The sequence below is a fragment of the Lipophrys pholis genome, assembly GCF_963383615.2.
Source record: "Lipophrys pholis genome assembly, chromosome: 8".
Classification (NCBI taxonomy): domain Eukaryota; kingdom Metazoa; phylum Chordata; class Actinopteri; order Blenniiformes; family Blenniidae; genus Lipophrys; species Lipophrys pholis.
In genome coordinates, this window is record NC_137630.1 from 2527395 (window position 1) to 2547085 (window position 19691).

Sequence of the window (19691 nt, forward strand, 5' to 3'; positions counted from 1 at the left end):
AGGGATGTTCTCCTGAGGGACGTTCTCCTGAGGGACGTTCTCCTGAGGGATGTTCTCCTGAGGGATGTTCTCCTGAGGGACGTTCTCCTGAGGGATGTCCTCCTGAGGGACGTTCTCCTGAGGGATGTTCTCCTGAGGGATGTTCTCCTGAGGGTTGTTCTCCTGAGAGATGTTCTCCTGAGGGATGTTCTCCTGAGGGACGTTCTCCTGAGGAGTGTTCTCCTGAGGGACGTTCTCCTGAGGGACGGCCTCCCAAGCTTGGATCAAAGCATTAGTCACCTCCTGGACCATCTGTGGTCAACGTGTGGTTGGTGGATGGAACCAGACATGATGTCCAGATGTTCTCAGTTGGATTGAGGTCTGGGGAACGGGCAGGCCGGTCCAGAGCATCAAGACCTTCATCATGGAAGAACTATTCCACACTTCAGCCACATGAGGCCTGGCATTGTCCTGCATCAGAAGGAACCCAGGAACCACTGCACCAGCATCTGGTCTCACACTGGGTCTGAGGATCTCATCCTGGTACCTGATGGCAGTCAGGGTACCTCTGGCACATGGAGGGCAGTGGACCATCCAAAGAAATGCCTCCCCAAACCATTACTGCCCCTCCACCAAACCGCTCATGCTGGAGGAGGTTGCTGCAGCAGAACGTTCTCCACGTTCTCCAGACTCTGTCACGTCTGTCACATGTGCTCAGTGTGAAGCTGCTCTCATGTGTGAAGATCACAGGGCGCCACTGGCCAATATCGCTGTTCTCTGGCTAATGCCAATGGTCCTGCAGGGTGTTGGGCTGTAAGAACAGCCCCCCCTGGTGGACGTGGGCCCTCATAGCACCCTGGTGAAGTCTGTCTGACAGTTTGAGCAGAAACATCACATTAGTGGCCTGATGGAGGTCATGTTCCATATATATATATATTTTTTTCTCTCTCTCTACAGCCACTCTGGGGCTCCATAGAGGCGTAACTCTTCATTCCAGTATCGACTCTATCAAAGTTCAGTCCTCCACCCTGTCCTTCCTTTGTTCAGCTGGTATCATGAACACCGTGGTGAGAGTTAACCACTGGTAAACAGTTAGTGGAGGTCTGGAGGTGGGTTAAGTTTAACTTCAGGGTAACACCTGGTTAAAGTTAACAGGGTTCTGAACAACAAGGTAACAGTGCTGCTAAAGTTAACGATCGGTTAAATGGATTTAACGTCTGGTTAAACGATGACCCGGTTTTGAACAACCGGGCAAATATGAAGCTGTAAATCTATTTGAAGAAAAAGAAAGTGTTAGTGTTCTAGAGGCTCCACTGTTCTAGGCTACCACAGTATCTCAGCTTGTCCCACTAGTATAGACAAAACTGCAGAGTTACAGAACTACAAGAAACAAATGTGGCTGTAATATTCAGGTTGCAGCCTTCATCAGATCAAGTGGGGGTTCAGTTCTGAGTTCCTAACGCCACCTGCTGGACCAGTTTCCTCTTCACGGTACAGATGAACACATTTGGATCATATTATGGATCTTGATACGTTCTTATGGATTTACTTTCCACAATATGATCCAGAACCCACTCAAAAGCTTCAATAGGTGTGGATCTAGTTTCACACATGTTGGTTCGTTCGTTCTTTTCAAATCAAACTTGTTGATGGTGTTGATTTTTTTTAAAATGGACAGACTACCAGATAACAAAAGAAGAAATCATAAAACTTTCTGAGGGATCCAGATTGTTCTGAGAAGTTCCGCTTTCTTTTATAGCACTGTATTAATCCCCAGAGGGAATTGCTCAGGGACGCCCGGTGCAGGGGGCTACACCAGGGGAAATTAGATATATATATTCCAGCCTTGGGCTCTCGGTGGTGTTAAACAGTTTTAAAGTGGCAGGTATAAATGACCTGGTTGCTCCTTCTTGGATGGAGGCTTCAGCAGTCTGAGTGTGAAGGATCTGGTTAGGACTCCCACAGTGTGGTGGAGGAGATGGAGGATTTTTTTTCCATGATGGCTCTCAGCTGTGCTGCTCTCACCAACACCCCTCCTCAACGGCTTCTAGTCGGTTCCAAGGACAGGGCTGACCTTGCGAGCCCATGATGTTTGCTGAAGTGTCTACATTTAAATGTTGCATCTATTTTGGAATTCCTTGACTTGGATAAACCTGCGGGTGTATGAGAGGATGGTGTGGTTCACCCTCCAAACCGGCAGGGGGCGACGGTGACAAATGTGTCAGTGAGGAGAAAGAGAGTGACGCTGAGGCCGGCCTCCGTACAAGAAGAAGCTGCAGGAAGTTAAAAAAAAAAAAAAAAAAAAAAAAAAAAAAAAGTTCTGTTTCGAAGAAAACCGAGAAAAAAGTTCCCAACATAAAAAAACTCTCCGGACCTTCGTGAAGTGGAGCAGGAGCCGCCCGAGAGTGTTCCTCACGGCTCCAGGCTCAGGTGAGACTCCGTACCTGTAACACACACGCGCGCACACACGCACACACACCCACCCACACACACATGCACACACATGCACACACACACATGCGCACACACATGCACATGCACATGCACACACACACATACACACACACACACACACACACACACACACACACACACACACACACACACACACACACACTACTTCCGGTCAGTGGGAGTCAGACGTGAGGCTGTGAGTTGAATCGTTGCCGCTCCTCTCTATACTACTAGTACTACTGTTTGTACTTCATTTGAGAGAGTAGTACAAGAGGCTTGTTTAGATAAACTGGATGAAACAGTTGAGACAAGCTACAAGATAAAACCTTTTGACAGCATCTTTACAGGTTACCCTCTGGCTCATGGACACAGAAAAATAAAATAAACTGTGTGTGTGTGTGTGTGTGTGTGTGTGTATGTGTGTGTGTGTGTGTGTGTGTGTGTGTGTGTGTGTGTGTGTGTGTGTGTGTGTGTGTGTGTGTGTGTGTGTGTGTGTAACTGCAACCCTCGACTTCTCGTCCACGACTAATTATTTCAGCTTTATTGATTTGAAAGATTTCAAAGTATATTTGACGCTAAAACCTAAGATATATTTCATTATGAAGCAGTCTTTATTGCATATTCCTGTAGATGCTTATTCAAATGTACAGGTCTACAATAATCACAGTAAAAGTATGGGTAATACACAGAATGGCCAGATGTTGGGCTGGCCACCATGAAGGCTGTGACTGATGCTCCGTAGGGAATCAGGGAGGGTTTTCCTGCTTCGCCTTACAGTCCAACCACCAGGTTGGACCGACGCTCTGGACCTCTGATAAGAGCTCATCTGAGGTGTGACCGGGCCAGTGTAGGGCTGACAAGCTAAATATGTGCAATTCTCAAGAGAAACAAAACCATAAGATACTACACTAAATATATATGGACATATACTCAATATTTTGGAAAATATATAAAATGTCATTCAGAAATGATCATATGTAACGGTACATGGTACAGGATTTATTTTCTCTAAGAACTTCTGACATCTCATCCATGGACGAGTTGGCCTACAATAGTGTGTGTGTGTGTGTGTGTGTGTGTGTGTGTGTGTGTGTGTGTGTGTGTGTGTGTGTGTGTGTGTGTGTGTGTGTGTGTGTGTGTGTGTGTGTGTGTGGGAGAGGGAGATAATATACATGTATGTATAAATGAATGCAGTATGTGCCAATGCAATTGTATGTATGAATGTATGTATATACTCAAATCCATAAATAGGTGTGATATGGAGAATATCGTTTGAGCTCTAAACTTTCCTTCTTTCTCAAAGCTATAACATTCATTGTGTACGTGTGATTATGATATTGTTTTATTGTGTGATTGTGAATGTGTGACTGTGTGTGTGGTAGTGTGACTCTGTGTGTGAGGTAGTGTGACTGTGTGTGTGAGGTAGTGTGACTGTGTGTGTGACTGTGTGTGTGAGGTAGTGTGACTGTGTGTGTGAGGTAGTGTGACTGTGTGTGTGAGGTAGTGTGACTGTGTGTGTGAGGTAGTGTGACTGTGTGTGTGACTGTGTGTGTGAGGTAGTGTGACTGTGTGTGTGAGGTAGTGTGACTGTGTGTGTGAGGTAGTGTGACTGTGTGTGTGAGGTAGTGTGACTGTGTGTGTGACTGTGTGTGTGAGGTAGTGTGACTGTGTGATACTGTGTGTGTAGGATGGACCTGTCCACCCGGCTGGCCGTGCTGCAGCACCTCGCCCTGAGCTGTGGTTGGAGCACCGTGGATCAGAGTCTGCAGCAGCTATGGAGTCTGTTGCTTCTCTGCCTGACCTGTCGACTTGTCTTCAGACTGGGTGAGCTGCACTCTGTCATGTCATGGACAACGCACTGCTTCTGACCTGATGAGTGGACATGGACCCTGGGTGCCCTCACAGTCTGATCATGTTCCTGATTGAAGCAGATGATCAGTGTGATGTGGGGCTGAATAAGCTTCATGTTGTCAGTGAAGAGGGAAACCATGAGCACCGTTTACAGACAGCCTGAACCTGGGCGTGTGAGCCAGCTGCAGCCCGGCAAGCTTTTTAATGGTCAAACCTACCCTGCACACATTCTACTGATTGTGACTGCTCTCAAAGAAGTGAAGCATCTGACTCTTCCTTGGTCCAACACACTCTCTCATACCTGGTGGGTGGGACTCGGTGTGGGTGGGACTCTGTGTGGGTGGGACTCGGTGTGGGTGGGACTCTGTGTGGGTGGGACTCGGTGTGGATGGGACTCGGTGTGGGTGGGACTCTGTGTGGGTGGGACTCTGTGTGGGTGGGACTCGGTGTGGGTGGGACTCGGTGTGGATGGGACTCGGTGTGGGTGGGACTCTGTGTGGGTGGGACTCTGTGTGGGTGGGACTCGGTGTGGGTGGGACTCGGTGTGGATGGGACTCGGTATGGGTGGTAATCTGTGTGGGTGGGACTCGGTGTGGGTGGGACTCATATGGGTGGGACTCGGTGTGGGTGGGACTCGGTGTGGGTGGGACTCGGTGTGGGTGGGACTCGGTGTGGATGGGACTCAGTGTGGGTGGGACTCTGTGTGGGTGGGACTCAGTGTGGGTGGGACTCGGTATGGGTGGTAATCTGTGTGGGTGGGACTCACTGTGGGTGGGACTCACTGTGGGTGGGACTCGGTGTGGGTGGGACTCGGTATGGGTGGGACTCGGTGTGGGTGGGACTCGGTGTGGGTGGGACTCGGTATGGGTGGGACTCGGTGTGGGTGGGACTCGGTGTGGGTGGGACTCGGTGCAGCTGGACTCGTGGGATTGGTCAGATATGTTGACATGCAGAGCCTAATTGTTCAGTTCATGAAAAGATGCTTCATCACAGCTCAGTCTGATGTTAATACTGCGGTAGTAGTTCATGTGTGATGTACTGTGTTGTACTGTGTTGTACTGTGATGTATTGTTCCCAGGGCCGTGTTACATGAAGTACAATGAGTTGTTTTCTTTTTTTCTATGCTCATGACGGCTGGATCTGCGGCGGGTCTCCCTCAGACGTGGGACCTCCTGTGAAGCACCTGCTGTCAGTGCTGACTGGGCTTTGTGGGCTCTTCTTGTTCTTTGAGCAGCACACGCTGTGGATGCTGCTGCTCGCTGTGGTCTCTTACCTCATTCTGCTGCTCAGCCGACACTCCAGCTGCAGAGGCCTCTTCCTGTCGGCTGTCATCCTCGTCTACCTCCTCATAGGGTGAGACTAGTTAATTAATTCTCCTGTAACATGTTTATAATACAACCACATACTTCATGTACTCGTCCAGAAACACGTCTTCAATCCTGACCCTTTCCTCTGTACTTTGACTTGTTTTGCAGCTTCCTGATAAAATCCTTTGTATGTAGTTTGTGCTTCTGTGCATAATTCAATGTCGGCAGTGTGATTTTTTTTTTTTCCATTTCAGAGAGTTACATTTAATCGACATGGTGTCGTGGCATAAAATAAGAGGTAAATATCACAGATTTCCTCTCTTGGTTGTCATGGTACTGCTGACTTCTCACTTTCCTTTTGTGTGATAACTGTTACTAGGCCTGAGACGATAATAAGTAAATCAATTAATCGAACGATAAATGTAAAGATAGACGCTTTGCTTATAGGAGCCATAGTGATAAAGCCAATGTAAACATGGGCACATGGTACCACAGGAGTAAGGAATGTCCTTCACTCATAGGCTGAAAATCAAGGGAATGCTGGATTTAGGGCAATAAACTTTGAATTAAACATTTTTGGACCTAAGAAGGTGTGTGTGTGTGTGTGTGTGTGTGTGTGTGTGTGTGTGTGTGTGTGTGTGTGTGTGTGTGTGTGTGAGAGGCTCTCAGATGGTGATCGCTATGAAAGCCATCTCTCTGGCCTTCGATCTGGACCGAGGTACTCTGAGCCGCCTCCCTTCTGCAGCTGAGTACCTGGGTTACCTTCTCTTCGTGGGTACTGCAGTTTTTGGTCCCTGGATCAGCTTCTCCTCTTATGAAAAAGCAGTTAATGGCACAAAGCTTGTGAGTGTGTGTGTGTGTGTGTGTGTGTGTGTGTGTGTGTGTGTGTGTGTGTGTGTGTGTGTGTGTGTGTGTGTGTGTGTGTGTGTGTGTGTGTGTGTGTGTGTGTGTGTGTGTGTGTGTGTGTGTGTGTGTGTGTGTGTGTGTGTGTGTGTGTGTGTGTGTGTGTGTGTGTGTGTGTGTGTGTGTGTGTGTGTGTGTGTGACCCCTGACACGTGGTCAAAGTGGCGGTTTGCTCCTCAGACCTGGTCGTGGCTGCGGACGTCCTCCTTCTGCCTCCTGAAGAGCCAGATGTGTCTGCTGGTGTCCACCTGCATCGCCCCATACTTTTTCTCGGTGTTCGTCCCCATCCAGGGAAACTCAGCCACCCAAAAGTAAGATCACCTTTTATGGAAGTTCTGCTTCCATCAAATGGGCCGTTGGACCCAAACCGCTGCGTTGACCACACACTGCCTGTTTCCTTTCACTGAGATACCTTGTGAGGTAAGGCTTCCACTCATTGTTGTCATGAGCCACTTTTTCCTTCAGTGTTTGGCTGTAGTAATGAAAACGGTTTATTTTTTAACAATAAGTTTACTTTATATAGTTTGTACTTTAGACTAATTGTCTGTTCAGACTTGAGTAGTACTGCTGTAGGGCTGCAGATTTATCAACATGATATCAACCTGTGCAATAAAGACAACATCACAACAGACTGAACTGAGCTGGAAGGTGTTTTCATGCCCCGTCCATTCCTATTCTGCACGTCAGCACATTCCACCAATCAGATGGAGTCGTTTTCATTATTTCAACATGCCTGGTTGATCATATGACAGAAGTCGAGCACAGAAATGACTTTAAATGATCTATTGGAACGACGTGTAGGAGAAGATTCATGCTCAGCTGGTGTAAAGCAGCATTGTTAAAAAAATCACATCAACATTTTGCACTTTAGTGTAAAACCATCTTGTTATTGTGCTAATCTGAGGCATGCAGCTAGAGCACCACGAGATTATGTTAAACTAGAAACTCTTAAATTTACTACAGTTTGTTCTTTCTCTTTATAAAACTTGGTAAGAGTTACAAGAAAGCCTTCCCTGATGACGTTGCCTGTCTGCTATAAATAAGTGTTTAATGGCACATAATCTTTGACGTTTGAGGTTAGAAAGCTTGAGTTACTGTGAAATTAGATTATTTCAGCTCAGGTTAGCATGCAGACTGAGAACAACTAAACGTGGTGCAAAACTCCCCAGGAAATACAAGCTGAACTGTACAAGCAGAAACTCCAACTTCTTCAGTGGAGAGCAAAATCAGATGCTGCCATGATCCTGCTATGACGGCTGCATTAAACCAGGCGTGTCTGTTTCATTTTACTGGATTATAATCTGAAAGAAATAGTGTTGAACCAGTGGAACTACAGCATAATAAGCTCTAACTACTAAAAACATCCCATGTTCTGTAAGTTTAGCTATTTAACAAAACAAGCACGTTTTAAAGGGTTCACAGTTCCTTAACGTTTCACTAAACACAGCAGTTACCTGGGATTTCTTTTAAAAATCAGCAAATGGAAATCCTTTTTACACAAACTGTAAAAAGAAAAAGAAATGCAGTACCTTTCCCAACGTTCTTCCAAAGTGCTGGTAACATGAATACAATTTAACTACAAACGTATAAGAGTGAGTTGTATAAGAAATATGACACTAAGATGGGTAATAGAACTATGTAGTGGACTGAAAAGAAATAAAATAAAACTATACGTCCCCAAATGCTCTCTGGAATGTATTCCCAGAATTCAGTGCTGCTCCTCTCTCGTTCTCTGTTTATATTTTTTTTAAACTCGATTTTCAATTACACATTTTTGATTTCATATAGAACATGTATTGATATTAAATTGAATTAAATGTCCACAGTTGTGTGGTCTCAGGGAAGCTCCGTCCTCGTCCTCTGCTGGGAAAGCAATCCATTCTTCCCATTTTTCTAAAGGGTCAGTTCTGTTTCTGAAAGACAAGGTTGTCTTTTCCATTGTAAATAGTCCTACATAGTTAACTACATTCACCTGTTGTTTAGGAGGTTCAGTTGGTCAATTTAACCATTTTACCCCAAATAGTCGATATTTGTTGATAATTAAATTTTTACTTCCTTGATGTAATTTGTTCCCTTTTCTCAAACTTTTGTTTGGATTTATTAATTTTCTATATTGTTCTCTACATCTTTCCACCTTCCCTGACATAAGGGACAACATAAAACTATTCTCTTGAATTAGGTACTGACAGTCCACCCTCCTCTTTATTTAGTTGAGCCTTGGTTTCTTGCTTGAACAAATCCAGCTCAATATTCGTCTCAGGACCTGAATTGTTCTTAAGGGATTATGTTTGGGATGAATTGAAACAAATCCCGAAGTTTTGGTGGCGCATTCATTTTAATAACCTTGTTGCTGCTTCATGTCTCCAGGCAGCGAGGCCGTGAACATTAGGCACATATTTTTCTCTGAACCTGAACCAGAATCCTGAAACAAAGAGCAAATCCCAAATTGTGCACCCCCCCCCCCCCCCCCCCCCCCCCCCCCCATGTTTGGAATCCAATCAGAAATATTTCACATCTGGATGTCAAATTCAACCACAGATGCAGGCCAGTGCCACCCATTGGCCAAACAGGACAAGAATCAGTGGGAGTCCTGGAAACCAGAACAGGTAAACCTGCTCCTCCCAGCTTTGTCTCAGTCGACCGAGCTGGTGAAGGAAGTGGGCTTCCGCAGGCGTAAAGGGAGCACACAGAGGACACGTGGAACCACAGAACAGAACCGAAGATTCATCTCGAGCAGAACACCGTCTGGATTACTCCCTTGTTAAGCTATTTGGATCCTTGGAGGATGCCGCACAGCTAGATTGGGCCAGAGGGCCAGATTGGAGCCCCTGATGGGGCGGTTCTGGCCCCTGGGACACGTGCTTGACACCCCTTAAACTTCTACTGCAGGTTCACGTTGAAGCTTTCAGGCTGTTTGTGGTCGGACAGGTCGGACCTGTTAGAACTGGGTTCTGATGGAAGTGGTGGCTGCATCGTGTGAGAACCATAGGTTATATTCCCTAACACACACAGGAGGCCTGCACATTGATGAAATCCAACAGGTTACAAGCATGACAGTGACATGTTGGATGGACTTGTCACTGACACACACCCTCACGCCTCCTTCGGGCGGGTTCGGTCTCAGTGTGGGAGTATAAAAGATCCCCTGCTCTCCTGCCTGAGCCTCTGCTTCTGTTCCTTGTCAGAACTTGGGTCCAGCTTGGTCATGATCCAGTCGAAAGCTTTTGTGTGTTACGAGCTCACAGCTCTCACCTCTGTTATGTTGTAGGTGGCTGGATGCCTATGAGAACGCCGTGTCCTTCCACTTCAGCAACTACTTTGTTGGTCACCTGAGTGAAGGTACGAGCATGCTGGCTGGAGCCGGCTTCACTGAGGAGAAAGACAAGGTCCTGTGGTGAGTTAATAAACGACGCGTGGCTCCACAGCTGCAGATATCATTTAGTATTTGTAAAACACTGTCATTGGAGGTTGGATTGGCTAAAGTTGTATGGATGCACCACGTTTCATCAGAAGAAGCTGCAAAGCTACGCATCATCATGATGAATTACAAACACAGCAATAATTAGCACCAATCTGCATAACCCATGCAGGAGTGTCTGTCCAAAGTTCTTTTCAAACCCCTCTGTGCCAGTAAGCAAGGGCCCTTAGACTGGCTGGACAGGATTATTGGAAAAGCATGGTAATCCCAGTGGCACCTTCTGTTGGTGTGTATGAGCTGATGTCGATGCTTTTCTGATATTCTCTGACGTCCGTCTCAGTGCATCAGTCTGTAAATGTGTCCTCCTGCTGCGGGTTGTCCTGGTGCAGGGACCTGAGAGTGGTGAAGCCTCTGAGTGTAGAAGCTCCTCGCTCCATGGTGGTGGTGGTGACGTCCTGGAACATCCCCATGTCCCAATGGCTGAAAACCTGTAAGCTCCACCTCCTCTCCATCTGTCAATACTTTGGACTCACACACACATGATCACTGTTTGTTCTGCCTCTTTCCACAGATGTTTTCAAAAATGCCATGAAACTGGGAACCTTCTCAGCCATCCTGGTGACATACACAGCCAGCGCCTTGCTGCACGTCAGTGACAGTATTTATTCTTCTATTCAGGATACTTGTTGAGTGAAAATGGATTTGAGCCAGCTGTGTGTGAGCTGCTGAAGGCCTGGCTGCCTGTGTGTTCACAGGGCCTGAGTTTTCATCTGGGAGCTGTTCTGCTCTCTCTGGGATTCATCACATATGTGGAACATGGTGAGTAACCACTGATCTGAATGTCTCTGATGAAGCTGATGGTTAATGTCTGATGTGGAACACATTGCATAGAAAAAACCTTATGGAATGTAGTTTATGTTGATGTTATTTGCATGACTGGCTCATATTTTCTGATCTTTATTTTATGTGCACATCAGATTATCCTGGCCAAAAAGAACTGATAAAGGGGAAATGGATCAAATTTGTTCAGTTGCTGGACTTTTAGGACACCTTATAAGGGATAAAAAGCCAAAATGGCTAAAAACTGTTAAAGTAGCTGAAACTGCTAGACGTAGAGGACACGCAGCTAAAATGGTCTGTTTTAGAATGGTGGCTGCATTTGAACCCTGTCTCCAGGCTCCAGGCTCCAGGCTCCAGGCTGGACTGTACAGGCTGGAGCCTCCTCAATGCTCAGTCTGCCCCTTTGGAAACATCAGGACATGTGACCTCATCTCACCAACAGCTGCAGCACAACCCTGACTTTATGAGTCATGAGTTTACCACAGCTTGTTTACATACAGTGTGTGTATATCTATATTTTTAGGGACCGAGCAGAAAGGCCCGAGGCCTCCAAATATTGTATTTGTAATGTTTATTATTATTATTATTATTATTTATGGATGTCCCGATCCGATCGGTAGATATCGGATCAGGGCCGATATTGGTGATTTGTGACTGATCGGGAATCGGCAAATCCAGCCGATCACCCCGCCAATCTAAAAAAAACAACAAAAAAAAACACTTGTCAGCTGCCGTAAAGCGAGCCCCGTGTGCGACCTGCCGTAAACTGCCGTCGGCAGCCTGAAGCATTGAGAGGATAAAATATCAGCAGTCTGGAGGGAGTTTATTGTTGACAACCAAACCAGTCCAGCGGCCAGTTGTACTATTTGCTTCACCACAGTCCCGAGAGGTGGAGCACCAGAGCTTCACCACAGTCCCGAGAGGTGGAGCACCAGAGCTTCACCACAGTCCCGAGAGGTGGAGCACCAGAGCTTCACCACAGTCCCGAGAGGTGGAGCACCAGAGCTTCACCACAGTCCTGAGAGGTGGAGCACCAGAGCTTCGTTTAACACAACTAATTTGATAAGAAAAAAAAGTAAACATGCGGTGGAGTACGCTCAGCAAAGACGATCATCCGTGGAAAAAAAGATGACGTAATGGCCCCCCTCCTCCCCCCACCGTGGTCCACAACGTCACCTAATAACCACAACAATCAGGGACTACAAGCTCCGGTGGAGCTGCAGAAGCTAGAAGCAGGCGGAGTTGTTGTTCTGACTGAATAAAGTCTGAATAAGTTCTTAAGTCATTCTGAGAAGAATTTTGATTCAATAAGTGAGTTTTACAATAATTTCTAGGTAAACAAAGCTTCTGCCAATAGTGCTTTTAGCTTCAGACATCTTGGTTACTACAAAAATACACTATTGAGTATTTTTGCAATAGCAATGTGAGTATCGGATCAGGAAAGTATCGGTATCGGCCGATACTCAATTCTGAAAAATCGGATGGGTATCGGGGGGGAAAAAAAGTGTGATCGGGACGTCCCTGATATTATTATTATTTTATTTTTATTTATTAAATTTTTTGCGAAAAACCTGTATAAAACCCCCTAAACGTGCTCAAAAACTCACCAAATTTGGCACGCTCATTAACACTGGATACTATTATAAGAAAATGCCACACGTGTGGATTTAATTCACTTAAAAAGCGACCACGGTCCGACGTACAGAAACAGCAGCCCAATGCTTTAACTTTTTTTTTTTTTTTCCACACCTTCAAAAAAACTGTTCGCACGGTGAGTACAGGATTCCAGCTGGTGGCGCCACTGATCCTTAAAGCCTGTTTTATTCTTGACGCGTCCGCAAGCTCTGTACGGCTCCGTGCGGCCGAATTACTGTATTTTAGCCGCCATGCCCCTCCGAGCGGCCCTGTTCATGTGGACCTCACCGCTCCATGCGCCTCCAAATTTTTCTGACTGCAGTAGAACCTCTGAGGTGTGGGCCTGGTAGGAGCTCCACCCTGTACCGAGCAGACACGTCACTGTGCACGGACACATATTTAACTGTTAACACACCGTGATGAGGGACAATGACAACCTAGGTAAACACTCTGATTAAAGTTCTCTTTCACATGAAGCCATTAAAAGGATCATTTTATGGCTAAAACTCCAAGCTTTTATTTACAGTAGTATGTAGTTTGTTTAGTAGTTACTGATGAACCAAAAGTCTGGCTTCATTATAAAGAAGTTCTGTGTGTAGAAAATATTAATGATGCGTCTCATAGCAGAGCGCAATGCAGCCTCATGCAGACCTCAGCCTGCGGTCATAACGCCATACAAGACCTGGAAGTCAAGTTATCTACAATCATGTTACATGATTGCTCCCATACTACACTCTGGGTTCACTTCCATGCAGTAATGTAAGGTAACGATCCCGAAAATCCCCGCAGAGGGTCGGAGCTGAGCGCACAGGGTGGATGACGAGTTTGATGTCACGCGTACTTAAGTTTGAATTTCACATAACAGCAGAGACCATAAGGCCCGAGGAGACCAGAACCCACCAAGAGGCTCCAGTCTGGTCCCACCAAGCAAGGAGGTTTTAAAGGATTTATACTAGTTTGTTTTGACATTTCATTGGAGGAGGAGAAGGAGAGGCAGGAGGAGGGGGGATCGGGGAGATCAGGAGGAGGCATGCTTTTTAATGCTCATGCTAGGCTAGTTAGCTCAGCAGATTAGCATGTGAGATAAGACCAGATTCCCGGTCAGGGACACCTGGGGAGGAACCTGTGGGATTTTCAAGTACATAACATTTAAAGGGGCCAGAGGCCGTGATTGGGCCGACCCCGACAGGCCGGGGGGTGAGGTCCCGTGCCAGCTTTAATTTTTTTATTAATTTTTTATTGGCTACCATTTCTTCTTTCCATTTAACATTGCCTTTGTGTCGGTCTTAAGTGTGTTTAAATAGGTGTTGTACTTTATTGTTTGGGGCCTTGTTAAAGAAAGATTTCTGTCACCGCTTGGGGCAGACAATAAAGTTTGCCTCGTCTCGTCTCGTCTTAATGTTTCTTGTGTTTTTCTCAGTTCTGAGGAAGAAGCTTGCGTCAATCCTCAGCGCCTGTATCCTGTCTCGACCCTGCAGTCCTGACTGTGGTCATCGGCAAAAGAAGGTACAGCCTCAGCTCAATCTTTTTTTTTTGACAGTCTTTTTTAATGTAGTTTTAGTCTTTTGGACAAAATGCTTATTTGTTTTTGTTGATAATTTCACTGTTGTTTTAGCCAAAAGAAACTAAGGGTTTAAGTCCAGTTTTGGTCATTGATTTTAATGAAACAATAATGACTTTAAAACATTAATTTAGGCAGAATTAGACATAGGAAATTGTAATTGAGGTTGACAGGTTGTGTTGCAATTCAAAAAGCAACAGGTAACACTGAACACTTTTGTATAATAGTCAGATTCCTTACCAGTTTGATAACGCTTACCTCAACTTTACTATTTATGACGATGCATGTCTGTCATGCTGTACTTGCTGATGTACTAGGAATAGTGCTTTAAACACCTAAAGTGGTCACAGTGAGTGGAATTAATGTTAATCCCACCAAGACAGTGAAAAAACAAAACATATTTTGTGCCTAAATGTCACAAATTAGACATCCAGTAAATTCCTACATGTGAATTCACAACACTAAAATGTTGACTAAATATATACAGACCCTTTCCAAAAATTTGAAAATCATGGAAAAGTTTCTTTCCATAATACCATTCAAAAAGTTAAACTTTCATAGATTACAGATTCAGGGCCCACAATTCAAACAATTTCAAGTATTTATTTGTTTATTTTGACATAATTTGGGCTTCCAGCTCATAAAACCTATGAAAACAGGAATTAAAGAAATTAGAAAACTGTGAAGAGAACCACCATTTACTTCTCAGTTTTTGCAGGAAAAAAAGGAAAGAAATTAGAATCACATCAAATCAATCAAAATATGGTACTTTCCAAAAGATATGTCAATCTTCAATACTTGGTTGGGAATCCCTTTGCCTTCATCACTGCCCCGATGCGCCGTGGTATTGAGGCAATCAGCCTGTGGCGTTGCCCGGGAGTTATGGAAGCCCAGATTTCCTTGATGCTTGCTGTTTGCTCTTCTTTGTTTTTGGGTCTGGTGGCCCTCATGTTCCTCTTCATAATACCCCAGGGGGTCTCAGTGGGCTTTAGGTCTGGCCAGTTGGACTCGCCAGTCAGGCACTGTGATGGCACGGGGGCATTAAACCAGGTTTTGGTGCTTCTGGCGGCGTGGGCAGGGGCAGGTCCTGCTGGAAGATGAAATCTGCATCTCCATACAGATCCTCAGCAGAAGGAGTCATGAAGCCCTCTAAAACATTCTGCTGGACTGTTGCGGTGACCTTGGATTTAAGAAAGCAGAGTTTACCAGCACCTGCACCGGACATTGCAGCCCAAACCATGGCTGACTGCGGGTTCTGTTCCTCACCCGTCTTCCTCCAAACCCTCGGACCTTGATTCCCCAATGAAAGACACACTTTACTTTCATGGGAAAAGAGGACCTTGGACCACCGGCCAACAGTCCGGTCCTCCTTCTCCTTGGCCCAGTTGAGACGCTTCCTCCGTTGGCTCAGGCTCAGAAGTGGCTTGACCCGAGGAACCCGACAGTTGTAGAACATCTCCCGGATGCGTCTGAATGTGGAGGTTTTTGAAGCTGTGCCTCCCGCCTCTTTCCACTCTTTCTGGATCTCTGCCAGATTCTTGAATCTTCTCTGTTTGATAACCTGCTGAAGCCCACGGTCATCTCTTTTGCTGGTGCATCTTCTCCTGCCACATCATGTCGGAGGCTGGAGGGTAGGGGAACCATCTAATGCTTCCAGGGTGCCATGAACTAGTTCTGTATTAAGTGAGAAGCACTTAGGAGGCAGAGCAGCATCAAGCCTTCAAGTCTAAATCTGGTAAATGATGCAGCTGTACCCTCAGATTAAAGGGAAAACGTGGAGTCTGGTATCAGTCCATGTTCTGTTTTTAGGACTAGGTGAAACAATCCCGATTAAACAACAATCCTGAGATATCATTGGTGACAATGAGTTGGGATGGTTTTGACGCTGTTCCGGTAGCTGGTCTAATTGAGTGGAGGGGGGGGGGGGGGGGGGGGGGGGGATACATCGTCCTCTAATGATGGTAGAGAGCAGGCCACAATCTGTCTCAGCTTATATGTCTTCACTGCATCACATCCAGACACTCTTCATAGTTTCTATTCAAGGCCTCCAGCAGCACCTTCTCAGGTTGTCCTCCTTCATACATGAAGGGGTTGAGCATCTTCACATGAAGCTGAGTGATTAGCTGATTCTGTTTGGTTTAAAGTTCCCCTCGCAGCAGGAAGACACTCTCCAAGTCTCGTCTGCTAATGATTGTGCTTGTTCACTGGAATGTACAAAATAATTGAAAAGCATCATCCAGTCATGTACAAGCTGTTCTCGGACTGTTCCTGTGTTGTGTGATTTTCAGGAGTTTTGGGTGATGGTCCTGAATTTGGTTTTCAGTGTCGTGGCCATCTTCCATCTCACGTACCTGGGCTCTATGTTCGATCCTGGACTCGATGAGCACAATGTGGAAGAGGTGAGAGCATGGCGAAGGTTTTAGAACAAAACCTGAAACTGTTTAAAGTGATTGGGATGAAGTTGTCAGCCAGCTCTGGGCAATATTTACAGATCTATAGAGTGGACAACATGGAGGTGTAAATACTGTTTACACGTAACAGTCGGAAAATACAACACATTTATTTACTGTGTAGAATGCAAATTTATAGTAAATACCACCCAAAAGAAATGACTTATTTCGCGACGGATGATAAAAATTAATGAGTCTACAATAAAAAAATAATTTATAAAAAATCTGGACTCCCATGAGAAGGTTGGTTCTGGTTCTCCAACTGTCTTGAGGGTTGCACAGGTTGTGACGTTGACCTCTTTGTCCTTCCTGTTTCAGGGTTATTCAGCTCTCCACACCATCCAGAGGTGGTCCGATCTGAACTGGGCCAGCCATGTGCTGATGTTTGCATGCTGGATTTTCTACCTGATCATATAGCCAGTCTCTGTGGACCTGGTATGACGGGGGTTCACCGGAGTCCAGGAGAGGCGGAGTCCTGCTCGGGGTTCTCGCCTCATGTTTTGGATGTGAAGGAGGAGCTCAGGAAGTTCAGGAACAAAAGATCACAGACTTTCAATCCAACAATCCTGCAGACAAGCTGTCAGCCAAAATGAACTGGAAGAGAAGAAATGGAAGGCGGAACAGACCTGACAGGACCGGAACAGACCTGACCGGAACAGACCTGACAGGACCGGAACAGACCTGACAGGACCGGAACAGACCTGACCTGACCGGAACGGACCTGACCCGACCTGACCGAAACGGACCTGACCTGACCGGACCGGAACAGACCTGACCGGAACAGACCTGACAGGACCGGAACAGACCTGACCGGAACAGACCTGACTGGAATGGACCACACCTGACCGAAACAGACCAGAACGGACATAACCTGAATGGACCTGACCAAACCGGAACGGAATGGACCTTACCTGACCTGGCCTGACTGGAACGGACCTGACCTGACCGGACGTGACCAGACCGGTACGGACCAGAACAGACCAGATCTGACCGGCAAGGACCTGACTGGAACAGACCGGACCTGACCTAAACGGACCTAACCAAAAGGGACCAGAACGGACCGGACCGGAACTGACCAGACTGGACCTGATCAGACCGGACCGGATTGGCCCTGACCTGACCTGACCTGACAAACGGATTGGCCTGGATCGGACCAGACCGGAATGGACCTGAACAGACTGGAATAGACCTGACTGGACCTAAAGAGACCTGACAAGCTTAATGCTGCTTGTATTTACTCAGAGGTACTTGGTGTTCCTCTACAGTGGCTCCATGATGAGCCTTTCAAAAACAGTAAATCAGTTCTTCTCTTGTTTCACACTTTGAGGTAATAAATACGAGCAATAAAACAATGTTCAACAGTTTGTCAGTATGAATCCTATCTGGTTCAGGTGTTGGGATCATGGATCTCCATGATGTTGGGATCATGGATCTTCATGATGTTGGGAACACTGGTGGCACATTGAGTAGTTTGTCTATCAATAATGATTATTAATTATCAAAGATAGTAAAGTATTAACAAAAACATTTAAACTCTTGAGTGCCAATTTGATTAAATCAGGTTGAAAATATACCCACATTGATGGATTCAGCTGCTGGACAGTTTCCTCTGTTGTTTTAGGGTTGACTGGATTAAACTCTAACATTGTAGTTGACTCATCCCTCAGTGGTTGAAGCTGCTCAAGCTTTTTATTATTTTGCTGGTTTGTTCTGATGTTTGACCTTATTGATTTTATTTTTTCATTGAAATATACAGCAAGTTCATTGAATTTTCCAGTTGACAGTAATTCAGGGGCTATCAGATCTGGACATACAATACCCTTGTTAGTACTACATACTGTATGTTATTTGAAGTTATCACACTAATCCAAATACTTTACAACTGTTATTAGATTAAACCAGCCTGAGCAGCTCTATCTAGACAGTAAGATGATTTCTTAGATTAAACCAGCCTGAGCAGCTCTATCTAGACAGTAAGAGGATTTCTTAGATTAAACCAGCCTGAGCAGCTCTATCTAGACAGTAAGATGATTTCTTAGATTAAACCAGCCTGAGCAGCTCTATCTAGACAGTAAGATGATTTCTTAGATTAAACCAGCCTGAGCAGCTCTATCTAGACAGTAAGAGGATTTCTTAGATTAAACCAGCCTGAGCAGCTCTATCTAGACAGTAAGATGATTTTCTAGATTAACCAGCCTGAGCAGCTCTATCTAGACAGTAAGATGATTTCTTAGATTAACCAGCCTGAGGTCATTGGGCCCGGACACCGTCACCCCGGCAGCCGGCAGCCCCCCCAGACCCGGGGGGGGGGGTCAATCAACCACATGACCACATCACACGCCAGTCAGTAACAGCGCAGCAGAGGGCGGCAGCACCGGAGGAGAGACGGGGCTGGCTGGAGCGTGGAGCACGGAGGCAGGATGATGGGCTGTGGACCGGACCGGAGGACCAACCAATACCACCTGCAGGTCTGCAGGCCTCATAACTGAAGCACATGGACCAGCACATCTAGGTAAAACAGGTAATGTCACGATTGTCACATTGGTGGCACCCGTACATGAAGGAAACAATTCAGACGTACATACAGGAGTGTCAGTTTTTTAATGTCAAACCACCAATTAAGACATCAGCTGGTAAGTTTAGTTCACCAACTCTACCGGGGAAAGAAGTGGTCATTGATTTCACAGACATGGGAGATAGACGTAAAGGATACAGGTATCTTTTAGTGATAGTGGATTCATACACCAGATGGGTGGAAGCTTATCCATGTAAAAAGGAGGACGCAACATCTGTAATCAAAGCATTTGTATACCATTATATTCCCACACATGGGTTCCCTCGTCACATCAGGTCAGATAATGGCACACATTTTAAGAACAAGGATCTACAAGCAGCAGAGAAAATGTTTGGACTAAAACATGCTGTTGGAACAGTGTACCGCCCACAATCACAAGGAAAGGTAGAAAGGATGAACCGAAAGCTGAAGAACAAGCTGGGTAAGATTATGTCACGACAGCAAGATGGACTGGCTCAGTGCACTGCACATCACATTATTGGCTGTCAGATCTTCTGTCAACTCCCAGACAGTTATCACCCCGTCTGAACTCAGAGAGGACTACAGTTTCCAGGTCCAGGAGCAGGAACCGGCATGGAAGACCCTCCTCCGTTCCTGCAACAGAAGACGTATTTTAAAGTCTTGAGATGTCTGGAATCCCGTTTCTCTGCACAGGTTTCCGGGACCGGCAGCAAGGGGGACTCGGCTGAGATCCCCAACACCAGCCCCTGGGTACTCC

The 19691-nt window shown here is 45.9% G+C and overlaps 1 protein-coding gene across 11 annotated transcripts; it reads left to right on the forward strand.

Annotated features, from left to right (window-relative positions):
* The first annotated feature begins 2243 nt into the window (after positions 1–2243).
* LOC308113843 (protein-serine O-palmitoleoyltransferase porcupine-like) lies at positions 2244–17762 on the forward strand. 11 transcript variants are annotated; one of them, XM_080470357.1, is made up of 14 exons: positions 2330–2409; positions 3816–3833; positions 4121–4257; positions 5445–5637; positions 5846–5889; positions 6253–6434; positions 6675–6805; positions 9763–9888; positions 10302–10402; positions 10484–10560; positions 10668–10731; positions 13808–13893; positions 16237–16347; positions 16717–17762. In XM_080470357.1, the coding sequence occupies exons 3-14, from the start codon at positions 4122–4124 to the stop codon at positions 16813–16815; spliced, it is 1350 nt and encodes a 449-aa protein (XP_080326483.1). In that variant the 5' UTR covers positions 2330–2409; positions 3816–3833; position 4121; the 3' UTR covers positions 16816–17762. The 11 variants fall into 11 exon arrangements, with proteins under 11 accessions (XP_080326480.1, XP_080326477.1, XP_080326481.1 ...); XM_080470354.1 differs by lacking the exon at positions 3816–3833 and having other exon boundaries at positions 2244–2409; positions 4094–4257; XM_080470351.1 differs by lacking the exon at positions 3816–3833 and having other exon boundaries at positions 2251–2409; positions 16272–16347.
* Positions 17763–19691: the final 1929 nt, after the last annotated feature.

What these genes read in the sequence shown, in the direction of transcription:
- LOC308113843 (XM_080470354.1), top strand. Translation starts at nt 4,122, where the DNA reads ATGGACCTGTCCACCCGGCTGGCCGTGCTGCAGCACCTCGCCCTGAGC. An exon ending in TCGACTTGTCTTCAGACTGG is followed by an intron (nt 4,258 to 5,444) that starts GTGAGCTGCACT and finishes GGTCTCCCTCAG; the next exon opens with ACGTGGGACCTCCTGTGAAG. An exon ending in GTCGTGGCATAAAATAAGAG is followed by an intron (nt 5,890 to 6,252) that starts GTAAATATCACA and finishes TGTGTGTGAGAG; the next exon opens with GCTCTCAGATGGTGATCGCT.